Raw genomic sequence first — 15167 nt, forward strand, 5'->3', positions numbered from 1 at the left:
AGGGATACTGACATTTTGGTGTGGACTTTCTACGGACGGACTTGTGTTTAACCACGAGGTTGGCCGATTTGATTCTTATCTAATCAATTACTTATTTATTTTAATAACAAAATCGAATCAGTTTAATGTATGTTCAACGACCCTATCACTCAATTCAATCCGATTATGATAAATATGCTCCAACTTGAGAGATTTAATTCTTTTCCCTCTGATGCTAGATAGCTCTCAGCCCACTATTTTGGCCCAGGTCTTGATGAGAGGACCCTGGACAGGGTGTTAATTGGGTCTAGTTGTGACTGGTCGGGTCAAGTTCAAGTCACGATACATGATCTATTTATTAGTAGGTTTGAATATTCAATACAAACATGATTTATTTTTTAAATATATTGCATGCATTATTCGAATTTGTATGATCTATTACAATCATTAATGAGTTTATTTAAAACAAATTTATTCAGATTATAAATAGATTTTTTATGTCCTATCAAGTTTTGGTCTATAAATGGCTATATCACAAAAGGGTATGCGGATCATAAATGGATTAACTTAAATTGATTATACTGATTGAGGTAATAAATATTGTTCGATCAACTAGACACAAAAAAAAAAAGACTGGTGAATTGAATTTATAAACTAAAAACAAAATAAAAAAATATTAATTAAAAGATATGCATAATTGTAATGGTAATTAAGAGTCTAAATATTTGAACAAAGATTAGAATGCAATTGAAAAACTTAATATTTATATATGTTATGAAAATATAGATAAAACATGCAAAATTGTAATGGTACTCAAGCTCTGCTCGTTGAAAATATATTATGCATTAAAAATATACATCACTAGCTTTCCAATAATGTTAGAATATAGAGGAGTCCTAGTCTAAATAAAATAGGATTTGGTACAAATCTTAAAATTCAACTTTAACTCAAAAGCTCAAGCTATTACGTGAAGACATCAAAATCTATATAAACTCTTTCAACTCCTCACATCTATGCATAACATCTGCTACTCCCTCTCGAATTCAAAACCAAGCATTGCTACTAATATTTATTCCAGTCGCCTATCGATCTCAAGAGTTTGGTTTTCATAGAAATTAACTGCTTCTTTATGATTCATCATGAATCTACTCATCTAAGCTATCCCACAAGCCCAAGCTTAATTGCTTGTCATGACTCTTCCATAAGAATCTGCATACAGATCATCATATTCACTAAATTAGTTACATCAAATCACTTCAGAGTACCCCCAAATTATAGAACTATCAACTCGATTTCATAAGTGAAACAAGATTTGGCACAAATCTAAGAACACAACTTGACTCAAAAGTTTAAGTTATTAGGTGAAGGCCTAAGAGTTTATGTATATCTTTTTAATACTTTTAGTCAATTTAAATATGATACTTAATAAATATTAGCTAATCAATGCATCATCCGCATATATCTGATTGATCTAATCATGCTAGAAAATAAAAAAATAAAAAAAAATTTCAAAGAGTTGTGGGATATGAGTGGGCACAATCAAAATATGCTAGTACACATTTGATAGTGTATCAGGACCAACCAGCACAATCAATTATGATGGAATCCCAAACCACTGTTGTGCGATTAAGTGTTAACTAATTTGTCTTCTTATTGTGGAGAATAAATAAGAATACATTAACTACTACTTTGTCTTTTGGATATATAAGATTTTTAACTAGGAGTAGCTTGTCTTTTACTATGAAGAAATGTACAGATCTCCCCAACTTTCTTTTAAAATCTTATAATTAATTATCATTATATTTTCTTTTTCTTCTCGCGTGGCATCCAATTTCCACTTAGTCAATTGACCAATATGAAACGAAATGAGACTTGTTGTTCTTCGTGAAAACCGAGCCACAGCTAACACTTACATCGGCGAATTCTACATACAAACAATCATGACGTCGAGAATGTTAGATAGCAGCTAACCAGAAAGATTGCCAAGCATATAAATATAGAGAGATCCTTTTCATAGACTTAATTCAATTGTCCCGTTTTTCTTCACGTAGGCCTCCGATTTCAGATGCCATACTTATCTATATAAGACTCCCTGATCCTTTGTGATAACCTAGCCAATTCCAAGTACTTTACTAATACTACATAGCAGCCAAGCAAAGATTCCATATATATATATATACAAACTAAGAAAACTCTTCCATTGGCAACACTGTCTCCCATGGCGTCTTCTTCACTCTATTACTCTTTCCTCTTCCTTCTCCTCCTATGCACACTTGCCACTGGCTCAGAATTCTTCCTACCTAAAGAGAAGTACACCCACCTACGCGTGTTCTTACACGAGGTATCAAGAGGTCCAAATGCCACAATCTACACTATTGCCAGCCTTAACAACAAGAGCCCATCCAAGTTCGGAGACATCAACGTCGTCGACGCTCCGCTCCGGGAGGGGCCGGAGCCGAGCTCGCGGCTCATTGGGAGGGCGGAAGGGGTCGAAACCGGCGTTGACATGGACCGCAAAGGCGCGCTGTCGCTAATGACTCTCAAGTTCACCGCCGGCGAGTACGAGGGGAGCGCTATCTCGTTGCTCGGGGTGGTATTCCCGCCGACCACCTCGGAGCGCAGCGTCGTCGGCGGCGCCGGCCAGTTTCGGATGGCGAGGGGGTTTTCTTTCGTCAAGCTGATCAACTCCAGTGAAGATTTTCTGATTGTAGAGATTGATGTTTACGTGGCGCATCATGAGAAGTTAACTGTAAGGCCGATGTAATGCTCTCCGTTGTCCTCTGAGTGGCATTCTGCCAGAAGTTTACTAGTAATTTGCAGATGGCATGGTTAATATGAATAAAATTTTCATCTAAAACAAAAAAAAATGTTAACAAATTTCAAGGTTATCCATATAGTAATTATAATTAAAATAGTATTTTGGCTAGCTAGCTTTCGAGTTATACATATGGGCTCGATGACTCCTCTTTCTAAGCCATGTTGACTCGAAACCACCTGATGGAGTTATTACTCCCCACTCAACTAAAACGTACGAAGCTTTAATATTTCTTCTAACTATTTCTTGAGCCTCGTCGGTGGGGAACAACAATCAAGTGGAGCCTCCTGTGCTGTCCAGCCAAGCGTGAAATCGGATCAGATAGTGGTTAATCCATATTCGAATCCATATTTTTAGTTCGGATACAGTAGACGGATGGTAAAATTTAAAACCATATCTTAACTAAACGGATACGGATAAATTTTGAATAAAAGATCGGATCTTAAACGGATATTAATTAAATTTAAAATAATTATAATATTTTATTTAGATATAATTAATATAAAATTATTAAGAGTTTTACAACAAATAATTTTTTTATATGTCAAATATATAAAATTATAGAAATTAATCTCTATAAATAATATATAACATATTATTAGTAACAGTATTAATATTTACTACTTAAATAAGCAAACTAAAAACTGTAAATCATTTAAAAAAATATGCGGGTAAATGGATATCCGATATCCTATCCGAATCCGAAAAATATATCCGACCTATATCCGAATCCATATCTGAATTTTTTTCAAAAATTCTATCCGTATCCGAATCGGATGGAAATTTTTTATCCGAATCCGATTCGAATCGGATCGGATCGGAGTTAATCCGACACGTTTTCAACCCAGGTCCGGGGGATATCCCCCTTCCGACTTCATGGGCTTAATTAACCTTTCCGATAGACACCCTTCACCTGTCTTTGCCTCCAATTTCAAACTAATCAATTGACCGATAGTAATCCAAACTGGACTTTCTTATCGTTTGTAGAATATGCTATAACATTAGCCATTGCACTTACATAGATACAAAAGTCCAACATAAGAGCCTTTTCCAATAGGCAACGATGTCTCCCAATGGCCTCTTCTGCAGTACTCTGCTACACCTACGCTTTTCTTCCGCGAAGTAGCATTAAATCATAATTACAATATAATACAGAAATGAACATGAGAGCTAAGATAAAATCCTAAATCAAATCTCACTCTTAGCTGAGGACAAACTGACCAGCAAAAGGACCGGGATATCAATATGTAATTAAACAAGTACTCACTGTGCATATTTTTAATTCAGCTAGAAAAGTATACTGATTTATTAGTTATTTAGGATATTTATACTGGTATCCTCAACTATTATTTATTTATCCGTACACCCCATATTATTTTTAACACATTAACTTTTTAAGCTATAAAAACTCCCAATGATGTTAATACAAAATATCAAATAACTTTTTTACCCATAATATTTCTTTTTTTCTCTCTCTAAAATAAGAGAAAAATAGTTCCATGAGAGTCTATTCATTAATCATATGATATTCACATATTATATTTAAGCAAAAGAAATTTAACAAATGACTGACGACAAAAATATTTCAAAGGTATGTTATATGTTTTTTTTAAAATTAAATTGGAGTGTATGTGTACGCGTAAATAGACAGTAGTTCGTGGGTCTTAGTATAATTTTTTCGGTTTTTCTAGCATAATGTGATTAGTAAGCTGTGTGGACAGACTAAATTTCTCCATTCCAATTTAGATTTGAAAGGGGAAAAGTTCAATCTAATGGGATTAATGAATTAGAATTAAGATATTGTATCGTTTGGTAGGTGTTGAATTAATCTCGACTATGCTAATCTCGTATCCTCTATTGATAGGTAATTTAGAAGTGATCATCCGAAAGACTAAGCATAGCGGATCAGCCATATTGGCAAAAGCTCGTACCGCCCAGCACTTGAGTCAGTCGGGCCTAAATACTATAGGTTCAGACCAAGTTTGGGCAGGTCGGGCCAAGTGATAAACCCTAGGATAATTGTACATCTCTCCACCCAAGTATAAAGCTTTTTAAATCTTGTGCGAAATGCATCTCCTTCCTAATTTCAAAAAGCGGAAATTTATATCATTAAAAATAGATACCCTATGTTTCAACTTTATTATCTTTAACATTTCATTCTTAAATATATCTAAGGTTTTGTGTCTTTCTATATAAAAATCAAAAGATACTTTGATGCGTGACAGCAATGACTACTAATTTGTCTTCTCAGCTAGGAGCTGTTTGTCTTTTTCCTATAACATCAACACCCTTCAAATCTCTTGTGCCTTCAATTTATAATCAGTCGATTGACCGATTGGAATCCAAATAAGACATACTCTTCTCCGTGGAAACCGGGCCACATCTAACACTCGCCTCACTGAATTCTATGTACGAAAAATCAGGACTAAAGAACGGTAGATAGCAGCTAGCAAAGCAATGGTTGCCTACAAATACACAATGTCACAGACACACCATAGGAGCTCCTCCTTCCACAGGCAACGATATCTCCCATGGCCTCTTCTTCAGTACAATACTACTCTTTCTTCTTCCTTCTCCTCCTCTGCACACTTGCCACTAGCACTAGCTCAGACTCCTTCCAACCTAAAGAGAAGCACACCCACCTACGCTTTTTCTTCCATGAAGTCGAAAGTGGCCCAAATGCCACCATCTACAACGTCGTGAACCTCAACGAGAGCTCACCCTCGTACACGTTCGGAGACATCCACGTCGTCGACTCCATTCTCCGGGAGGGGCCCGACACGAGCTCGCTGCTCATCGGGAGGGCGCAGGGGGTCGTGTTCGACGTCGCCATGGACCGGAATGCAGGGCTGTCGATAATAACTCTCGTGTTCACCGCCGGCGAATACAGCGGCAGCTCAATCACGTTGCTCGGCATGGTCGTGCCGCCGACCTCCTCGGAGCGTACCGTCGTGGGTGGGACCGGCCAGTTTCGGATGGCGAGGGGTTTTTCTCTCAACAAGATGATCCTCTGGGAGGAAGATTATCTGCTTGCGGAGTTTAATATTTACGTCGTGCATTATGAGAACTTAGGTGTAAGCCAATTAAGTCAGTAGAGATCTAAATAAATTGTAGCAATACTCCCGGTTGTCCTTTGAGTGCTATTATTGTTCTCTAAGTAATAAAAAACAAAAGGATCTTTGATTCAGTCAATAGCGTTGTTATCTTGTTTCTACTTTCTAGGATCTTTTATTCCGCCCAACGGTGGAGGTGTAAAGAGAACTAATAATATCTCCTCCGACTACAATCAGACGGAGGAGTCCCAACTCCCAACTCCCAACCCTTTTGTTTCCTCCACTGCTTACTTTTCAAAAAATATTTTAAAATATTTAAATAATATCTAAATAATTTTGAAAGCAATAAAATATGTATAAAATCAATTTAATGGTATATCTTCTATTACTTAGCCATTATGAACTAATATTACGTTTAGTAACCTCAAATTAATAAGCATATGGTTTTACATATCAAAGTCAGCATCATATTAATCAATTCCTGAATAATAACACAATAGCTAGTATATCATTAACTATATATTTTTAACAAATAGATACATGCTATTAGCAAGAAACATGAAATTATATTGAACTATAAAACTCAATACAGATTTAGGAGTAAAATTCCTTTAGGATAGAAAATAAAATAATTACATATTAAGGATAATTTGGTCATTTAGGTATTGTAAGCGACCTGGTCTGTTTGCTAAAAACTAGCTTGGTTGCAAGAGATGCTGGTTCAATCACCAGGTTGACTTATTTTTATCGGATAGATTGCTTATTTGTTTTGATAACAAAACTGAATCAATTTGGTGGTATGTTCATCTGTAGCTCCATTCGATCCGATTATGATAAAATTATGCTCATACTATAGGGATTTAATTCTCCTCCACCTACCGTTGCTTTGCTTACACCCATTGCTATCCTCCCTACTTCTAGCAATAGGACCCTCTAATGCTAGACAGTTCTCGGTCCACTATTTTGGCCCAGTTCTTGATGAGAGGACCCTGGACAGGGAGTCAATTGGGTCTAATTATGACTGATCGGGTTGGGTCAAGTTCACGGTCTATTTATTAGATTATCTCCAACCGAAGGCTCTATATTGGGCCAAGAGTCCGACGAACTCCGATACCGCACTTTATATTTATTAAAAAAGTAATATATATATATATATATATATATATATATATATATATATATTAAATTATTTAATAGGTTTTTTTAATGTTATTATTTTTTAATAAAATATATATGGTTAAAAAATTCTTATTGAGATTTTAAAACTAAGACTAATATTCAGTAGTTTCAGAAATAATTCTAAACTATCAAATTTTTTTTATTAAACATATTAAAATTATATTACACAAAATAAACATTATACGTCATTACTAAAAATATCAAAATTATATTACACAAAATAAATAGAAATTAATATTTAATAATAAAAATAATAAATATTTAATAGTCTGGTAAGTCATCTCTATGGAATAAAGGAATATAAATTTTACCATAATTTTTATTTACTGTATTTCATGTTTAATGTATTCTATGTGATGCATTTATAACTGAGGTTTTTAAATGTTTGAGATATTTCGTATTTATTACATTTTAATATTTAGTATTTATATTCGAAAATAATTTTGAGTAGTTATCTGATTAATTTTAGGATATATCAATTTTAAATAATAAAAAAATTGTTATGTAATTTAAAAATTAAAAATTTAAATTAATTCAAAAATAAATTAATATTAAATTCATTTTAAAGATCTTGATGAGACAGTGATACTATTTTGTTAAAAATGATTAGTAAAATTAATTTGTGAAACTAATTATATATTTAATTTAACTAACTAAATTAATAAAGGATACTGATGAATTAAAATTGTTAGATTAAACATTTAAAAGGACAAAATTAGAATTTTGAAAAATCTAAAAACAAGTAGAGCCGGGCTTCAAATTTTTTGTAGCCCCAATTTGGGGGTAGCTATTTAATTACTTTTAATGGGGTTAAATATTAAATACGGACATGATTTATTTATTATTTAAATATGCATGTATTATTCAGATCTATCAGATCTTTTGCAATCATAAATGAGTTTATTTAAATTATAATAAATTATAAATAAATTTATTTCGATTATAAATGAGTTATTTATGTCATCACCAGTTTCAGTTTATAAATCGTTATCAAATCATAAATGGGTATACAGATCATAAATACGTCAACTTAAAAGGGTTAAACAGATTTGAGGTAATCTAGTCAACTCAAAATAGAGTGGATGAATAAAATTTATAAACTAAAAACAAAATAAAAAAATATTAAATATGCATAATTGTAATGATAATGAAGAATCTAAATTTTGTAGAAGGATGAGAATGTAAGTGAATAACTTACTATGGTTAAGTACATTTTAATTCTTATATTTGTATCTAAAATCACTTTATGTACTGCTTAAAACAAATTTTAAATTAATATATTTACTTATAATTAAAGTGAGACTATTAATTTTTCTATTATACCTAATCGAGCATTGCCAAATGACTAAAATATATAAGTTTTTTGGATCAAGGTTTTATTTAACCTATCATCGTCTTCTTCGTAGGCTAAGGATTTTGAGGTTGGGAAAAGGCCACAAGTAGAAAAGAAAATGAGAGAACTTGTGAGTATATTTAAAGAGAAAGAAATATTTATATATAAAAGAAAATAGAAAGAGAATTTGGGTCTACCAGTCTATTTAGATGTTATTTGGGCCCACTTAGTTAAGTTTTATATTAAAGTTAATGATTCACTTTAATTTAAGTATAAAAATAAGTTTGTGACTTTTTAAAATACAATGGGGTAAACTAATTTTAGGTATAAGTACAAGGGGATAAATCGTTAAAAGTATCTTAATCATACAATCACTCCCTACCAAGGGTATCATCATCATTCAGACTTAGGTGCACCCAATTAACTGATAGAAATTATATGAGAATAACTCGCCACATATGCTCTGGCGAATGATATGCGTCCGAATGTCTACTATACGCACAAATTACTAATCTCGGACATAAGGCCATAGGATTGTGACTATGTCGAGCGATCAATTAACTCCAAGCACGTCTTAACCCTTGCGTCCACTCGGGTATCATCATGCTTTCTATCAACTATTCTATCTATGAGAATTCATGCATTTTCTTCTAAATGACAAATTATATGTATTATTATCCAATATTATGTTAAGTCAAGCATAATAAGAATTTATGTGGTAGAGGAGTCAAGAGAAAAATGATGCAATGCAGTATCTTCAACCATGTATTCAACACACGCATATTCATAGTAGTCTATTACATGCATTCTCATGCTATAGATCACCTTCAATTGTTTTTATATATCATCAGTATGCTTATATCTTAGATCAGTCTAATCGAATGAATGATAAAATATGCTTAACTGAAATCACCTCTATATAAGATCATATATTATGTTGGAGATAAAAACATGTATATACATAAGTATATAATATATCTTAATTTGAAAAAAGTGTCTAGGAATAAGATTACTTATCATAACTGCAATTACTAAGCAACTACTCTTTCACGATTGCTACAATAATAATTAGTCCTCAATAGAAAGGTTTATGGGAGTCTTGAAAAAGGGGGTCGGAATCTAAAATTATTTATAACATATAATGTCAGTCTTTCTACTAATTAAAGTTAACATGAATAAAATAAATCCCCATTGTAATCATATACTATTAATTCCTATATTTGTTTAATTATTTATTAACCATAATTACATTATACAACAATTTACTTAAAACATAATCATTTGCCTATTATCTTTGATAACTAATAAAAATAAATTAATGCAAGTACTTACATACAAATATATGTACATCTCTCTAATAATTATTATACTTAGCTAGGATTAATATAGTAATTATATTGCATGTATTTTGCTACTCATGGTATAATTAGATTTAATTCATAGAAATTAATATTTAAATTAACTGCAATAATTAATAACTAATAAAATAATTTTAAATTTTTTTTAAAAATAACTCAAAAATGTTTTTACATGGTGCTAGGCTCAACCCAACACCTCAATGCCTTAGGGTGCTGGGCTTGAGCCCAACACCTGAGCACACCCATGCACCACTACAGCTAAGGGTGCCTGAGAGAGGAAGGAGAAGAAGAAGAGGAAGGAAGAAGAAGAAAGGTAGAGGAGCCGAGTCGCAAGGGAAGGGAATGGCCGTTGGTGGCCACTTAGCGGCCGGCCTCTCACTAGTGGCCTCAAGGAGGAAAATTAAGAGAGGAAGAACTAGAGAGAGAGAGAGGCTCACCAGCGAATCAAAGGGTTGATGACGGCTTTTCTCGATGGTTGAAGGTCATTGCGGGACTAGCAGGAGAGAGAGAAAGAGCTAGAGAAGGAGAGATAAGAGTAAGAGAAAGAGAAAACTAGAGAGAGAGGAAGAGAGAGAGACCGAGGTGGTCTAGGTGGTCGGTGGTCTCGGTCCCACCTCCACGCGTCGTTGGGATGCTAAAATACATAAAATTTAATCAAACTTTCATCAAGTTAATTATAAAACGACATTAATACCCTTATTATAATATCCATTATTACTCCTAGTTAAGGATATATATGTCTTGATAAATTATTAAGATAATATAATTATAAAAAAATAAAGTGTAAGGTAATATATTTAAAAAATTATAATTACCTATTGAACTGATAATATCTTTTAAATTTATTGTATTTCTATTATACCCTTAAAATTCTTAACCATTAAATATTTATCAAACTGATTGATAAATAATTATCTCCTACAAAATTGCTCGTTTCTCACGTATTATAAATACATCTTGCAATTTCTCTTCTCCCTTCCCCGGCTCGTTGGGTATTCGAAGCCGTGGTCTTCTTGATCTCTCTTGGATTGGAGATTTCTCTACCAACTCCCAAATCGAATTCCGTACTTTAACTTGTTGACTAATTTGTCTTCTTCTTGTGGAGAATATGTAAGAATATTCTGACCAATGCATTACCTACCACTTCGCCTTTGGGATATCTGAGATTTTTGACTAGGAGTAGCTCGTCTTTTACTATATAGAAACGTACAGATCTCCGTAACTTTAATTTCTTTTAAAAGCTTATAATTATCATCATATATATATATATATATTTTTTTTTATCACGTGGCCTTGACTTTCTTTCCACTTAGTTAATACGAATCGAAACGAGGTTTGTTCTTCTCCGTGGAAACCGAGCCCCACAGCTATCACCAGCATCGGTGAATTCTACATACGAAGTTTCATGACATCGAGAAGGTTAGATAGCAGCTCACCAAAAAGATTCCCATGCATATAGAGATAGAGAGATATTATTCATATACGCTATTAAATTCTCCCGTTTTTCTTCTTGAGGTACGCATCCAACTTCAAATGAGTCATTCACCCGTACTAATCAATATACGATTTTCTGATCCTTAGTGAAAACCTAGCCAAATCCAAACGCTATACTAACACTACGTAACAGCCAAGCAAACATTCCCTATATATATATATATAAGAACTATTATTTTTTTTAATCCTTGAGATTTAACCAAGTACCAATCATATTAATCGAAAGTATCGTCACTTTTCTAACTGTAAAGATAAATTAGTTATATTTTAATTTTCTCTTAGCTATCTATTTTTTTATAAAAAATAAAAATAATAATAAATTGGTGGAAGTTGACATAAGTAATAAGAAAATACTTAGATTCTAATTTTTTTTATCAATTAATGTAGTCACATATGTAAAATGTCTTATATTCTCTTTAATTTATTAAAGAATAAAAATTATTTTTAATAACTGATTGGTTAGTTCGGAATCATTACTCTCTCTCTCTATATATATGCAAACCATACAAACTCTTACATTGGCAACAATGTCTCCCATGGCTTCTTCTCCATTCCACTACTTTCTTCTCTTCCTTCTCATCCTCAGCACACTTGCCACTGGCTCAGAATTCTTCCTACCGAAAGAGAAGTACACCCACCTTCGCATGTTCTTACACGAGGTATCGAGAGGTCCAAATGCCACAATCTATACTATTGCAAGCTTTAACAACAATAGCCCATACAGTTTTGGAGACATCAACGTAACCGACGCTACGCTCCGGCAGGGGCCGGAACCGAGCTCGCGGCTCATCGGGAGGGTACAAGGGTTCGAAATCGGCGTCGACATGGACCGCAAAACCTTGCAGTCGGTGGTAACTCTCAAGTTCACCGCCGGCGAGTACGAGGGGAGCGCTATCTCGTTGCTTGGGGTGGTATTCCTGCCGACCACCTCGGAGCGCAGCGTCATCGGCGGTGCCGGCCAGTTTCGGATGGCGAGGGGGTTTTCTTTCGTCAAGCTGATCAGCTCCACTGAAGATTTTCTGATTGCAGAGATTGATGTTTACGTGGCGCATCATGCGAAATTGTTAGAATATTAAGCTAGGCCATTTTACTAAGTAAATTAGATTAATCGGCTAGTGCACAAATCAAAAATATTAGCACAGAAATCTTGGTCTTCGCTGTCTTTAAACTTTAGTTATCTTTTGGTTTCTCTAGACGATGGAAATCAAAGATTATGTATAATAATAACTAAGAGTTTGTATAGTATAAATAAAAGTCATGTAAACTACTATATATGTATTATCTTGGTATACATATGAAAAAAATAAAGTAAAAGAGTTTAAAATTTTTATTTACCTCATCTTGTGTTAAGTATCAACAAAATAATTTTGTTCTCTTGATTTTTCTACAATATTCTCCTAACATAAGTTAGCTGTAAGATTGATGTAGTGCTCCTTAGTTGTCCTTTAAGTGGCATTCTCCTAAAAGTTTACTAGTAGTTTACAGATGGCATAGTTATCCAAATAATAATAATAATAATAATAATAATAATAATAATAATAATAATAATAATAACAATATTGCATTTTAGCTAGCTTTCGAGTAATACGTATGGGCTCAACGACTCCTTTTCGTATGCCAAGTTCACTCAAAACTGTGGGATGGAGTTATTACTAGCAAAGGATATCCCCTTTTAGCATGAAGAGTTAGCTCTCGAGAGGGTGGATCCCAAGAGATGTGGTGGGCCTCTACAATATTCCCTTTTTTAGGAGAGCTTGTATGCAGAACGAATCATTAATGATCAATGATTACGATGAAAAGCATGATACATAAAGAGTAATGGAGATAAAACGACAGACTCTTTACATAAACCACACCACATATTTGGTTTACATTAGACATTACGATAATTCAATTCTATTGATTAAGCTCGAAGAAACAACACAATAAAATATAGAACAATCCAACAAATTTCTAGAAACAAAGAGTAGAGCGCTATGGTTCTCTCTCCCATATAATATTAGAGAGTTCCATAATATTAATAAAGGCAATATTGTTTCTGTTTTTCTAGATTTGCTATAGGATAATTGCTATAACTGATAGCATGCTAGATTTGCTACTATTAGAATTTGGGTTGTTCATCCGAGTCCAACCTCCCTCAACCCATGAGATATTCGGTGGCCCAATAGGCCATCTTATATTACGTTCATGCCACATATTGATAACAAATGAATAAGAGAAAAATAAGCGATCAACTGTTTCATTGAATAACCCACAAAAATTACAGGCTCTGGAGTTGCTAACGCCTAGATAGTTGAGCATAGTGGTCGTGGGAAGTTGGTTTCAGACCAACTTCCAAAGAAAGATCAAAATCTTCGGCAGAAACCGTAACTACTAGATTACTTTCCATCCTTTCCACGCAGTGGTCTCACCAAGTCATCTTTAATGAGCATCTTATATAATAATTTGGAAGTAGCGAGATCCGACACGTTTGGGCGCTAGATCCACTTATCTAGGCCGTTGCTAAGTGGTAGGTAAATTGAGAAAACTTTCTAAATTAGCACCGGCCCGAAAAGATTCAGCACCCTAAGCCAAGTTTTGTTCATAATAATGGTTTCATAATGAGGAGAGGTAGGGGCGAGTATGGGTGAGATAGAGTAAGAAGGGGACCTGACAGGAGGGATGGGATGAGGAGATTGAGCCACCATGATGAAAGGGGTACAATTCTTCTAGGAGATCACAAATAGATAGGACAAAAGATGTTCATTAGGAGTCATGTCCCCGGGGGTTTGAAGTGATAGTTAGGCATTGGAGACTTTCTTGCCAATTTTCGAGAGGGAGAGAAGGAAGGTTGAAGTCGACGTGTTACCTTTACCAAAAGATTTGGTGGATGGGCAATCTTTATTGTTCTTGGCAGCCGAGTGGTTCACAATTATTTTCGAGGTGGGATCTGAGGTTGCATCCCTTGATATCTGACCCGTGACAATCTAAGAACTCCTCGAGGATTGATAGATTAGATTTACTCTCTTCCTTGAGGAATCCAGTTTCCGGTTGGAAGCAAGTGTACCACGTGTGCATAATAGCCCATTGTGACATGATACTCATCAATTGGAAAGCTCGAGGAAGAGTCGAAAAGACGTCCTGTGTTTTGAGTGTGGCAATCGGATCATGATCCATCCGATCCTGAACCTCTCTATTTGGACTCGAATCGATGACTTCCCCAGCAAGGATAGGATTGGCTGTGGACATGGTAATCGTATCCGGTTGTCACCATTAGGGCGAGTAGGTTGAGTTCTCGCACCTAGGCGATGCCCTTTACGGTCTCAATCCTGCACCTTAATCCAAGGCCTAGATAGGTATTCCTCTTTGCCACTACTCAGCCATTCCTTTCTCTAGCATCTCCAAGCTTAGGCCTCCCACCAATGAGCCCCTCAATCCTAGACTGAGGGTCTCTTAAGTTGGAGGTGTTCACCCTAAAGACCTTTGAGCATCCCACCAGTCAATGTCCAATTTGACCGCATCTAAAACATACCGCAAGGATATTCTCATAGGCGACGGACTGGAAGAATGTGTGCCCTGGCTAACCTAATTCGGTCCTTTGCTTGAGGGGCTGGGATAGATCTACCTCAATTCACACTCTTACTAACTGACTATGGGCACGCAATTAAGTAAATGCATCCACCTTCAGTGGGCGCTTGAACTTAGTAATCACCTCCATAAAAATATCTAAAGGCTAGTAATCAAATGGAAGGCTGATAAATAGCACATAGACATGAGCAGACATTATCTCTTCCCTTGGCGATTAGAAGCCAGGTTTCTAGGGAACAAGGTTGAAAACTAGCCCTCTAAAACTCCATGGTTCCTTTATAAGAATCATGATCATATCTTCTTCATTTGAAAACTTAAACATGAAGAAGTCAGAGGCCATGTCAATGACCTAGAGGGCTCCCACCGGCGTCCGGCACCCATCTTCTTAT

The 15167-nt window shown here is 34.7% G+C and overlaps 3 protein-coding genes across 3 annotated transcripts; all 3 read left to right on the forward strand.

Annotated features, from left to right (window-relative positions):
* The first annotated feature begins 2045 nt into the window (after window positions 1–2045).
* LOC140768971 (pterocarpan synthase 1-like) lies at window positions 2046–2846 on the forward strand. Its single transcript, XM_073109464.1, has one exon. It carries the CDS (start codon window positions 2198–2200, stop codon window positions 2741–2743), a length of 546 nt encoding a protein of 181 aa, XP_072965565.1. The 5' UTR covers window positions 2046–2197; the 3' UTR covers window positions 2744–2846.
* A 2479-nt stretch (window positions 2847–5325) lies between these two features.
* On the forward strand, window positions 5326–5889 carry LOC140768433 (pterocarpan synthase 1-like). Its single transcript, XM_073108698.1, has one exon. The coding sequence runs from the start codon at window positions 5326–5328 to the stop codon at window positions 5887–5889; it is 564 nt and encodes a 187-aa protein (XP_072964799.1).
* A 5849-nt stretch (window positions 5890–11738) lies between these two features.
* LOC140768436 (pterocarpan synthase 1-like) lies at window positions 11739–12287 on the forward strand. Its single transcript, XM_073108702.1, has one exon. It carries the CDS (start codon window positions 11739–11741, stop codon window positions 12285–12287), a length of 549 nt encoding a protein of 182 aa, XP_072964803.1.
* The last annotated feature ends 2880 nt before the right edge of the window (window positions 12288–15167 follow it).

Source organism: Typha angustifolia, chromosome 10, assembly GCF_048772165.1.
Source record: "Typha angustifolia cultivar Huaian chromosome 10, ASM4877216v1, whole genome shotgun sequence".
Classification (NCBI taxonomy): domain Eukaryota; kingdom Viridiplantae; phylum Streptophyta; class Magnoliopsida; order Poales; family Typhaceae; genus Typha; species Typha angustifolia.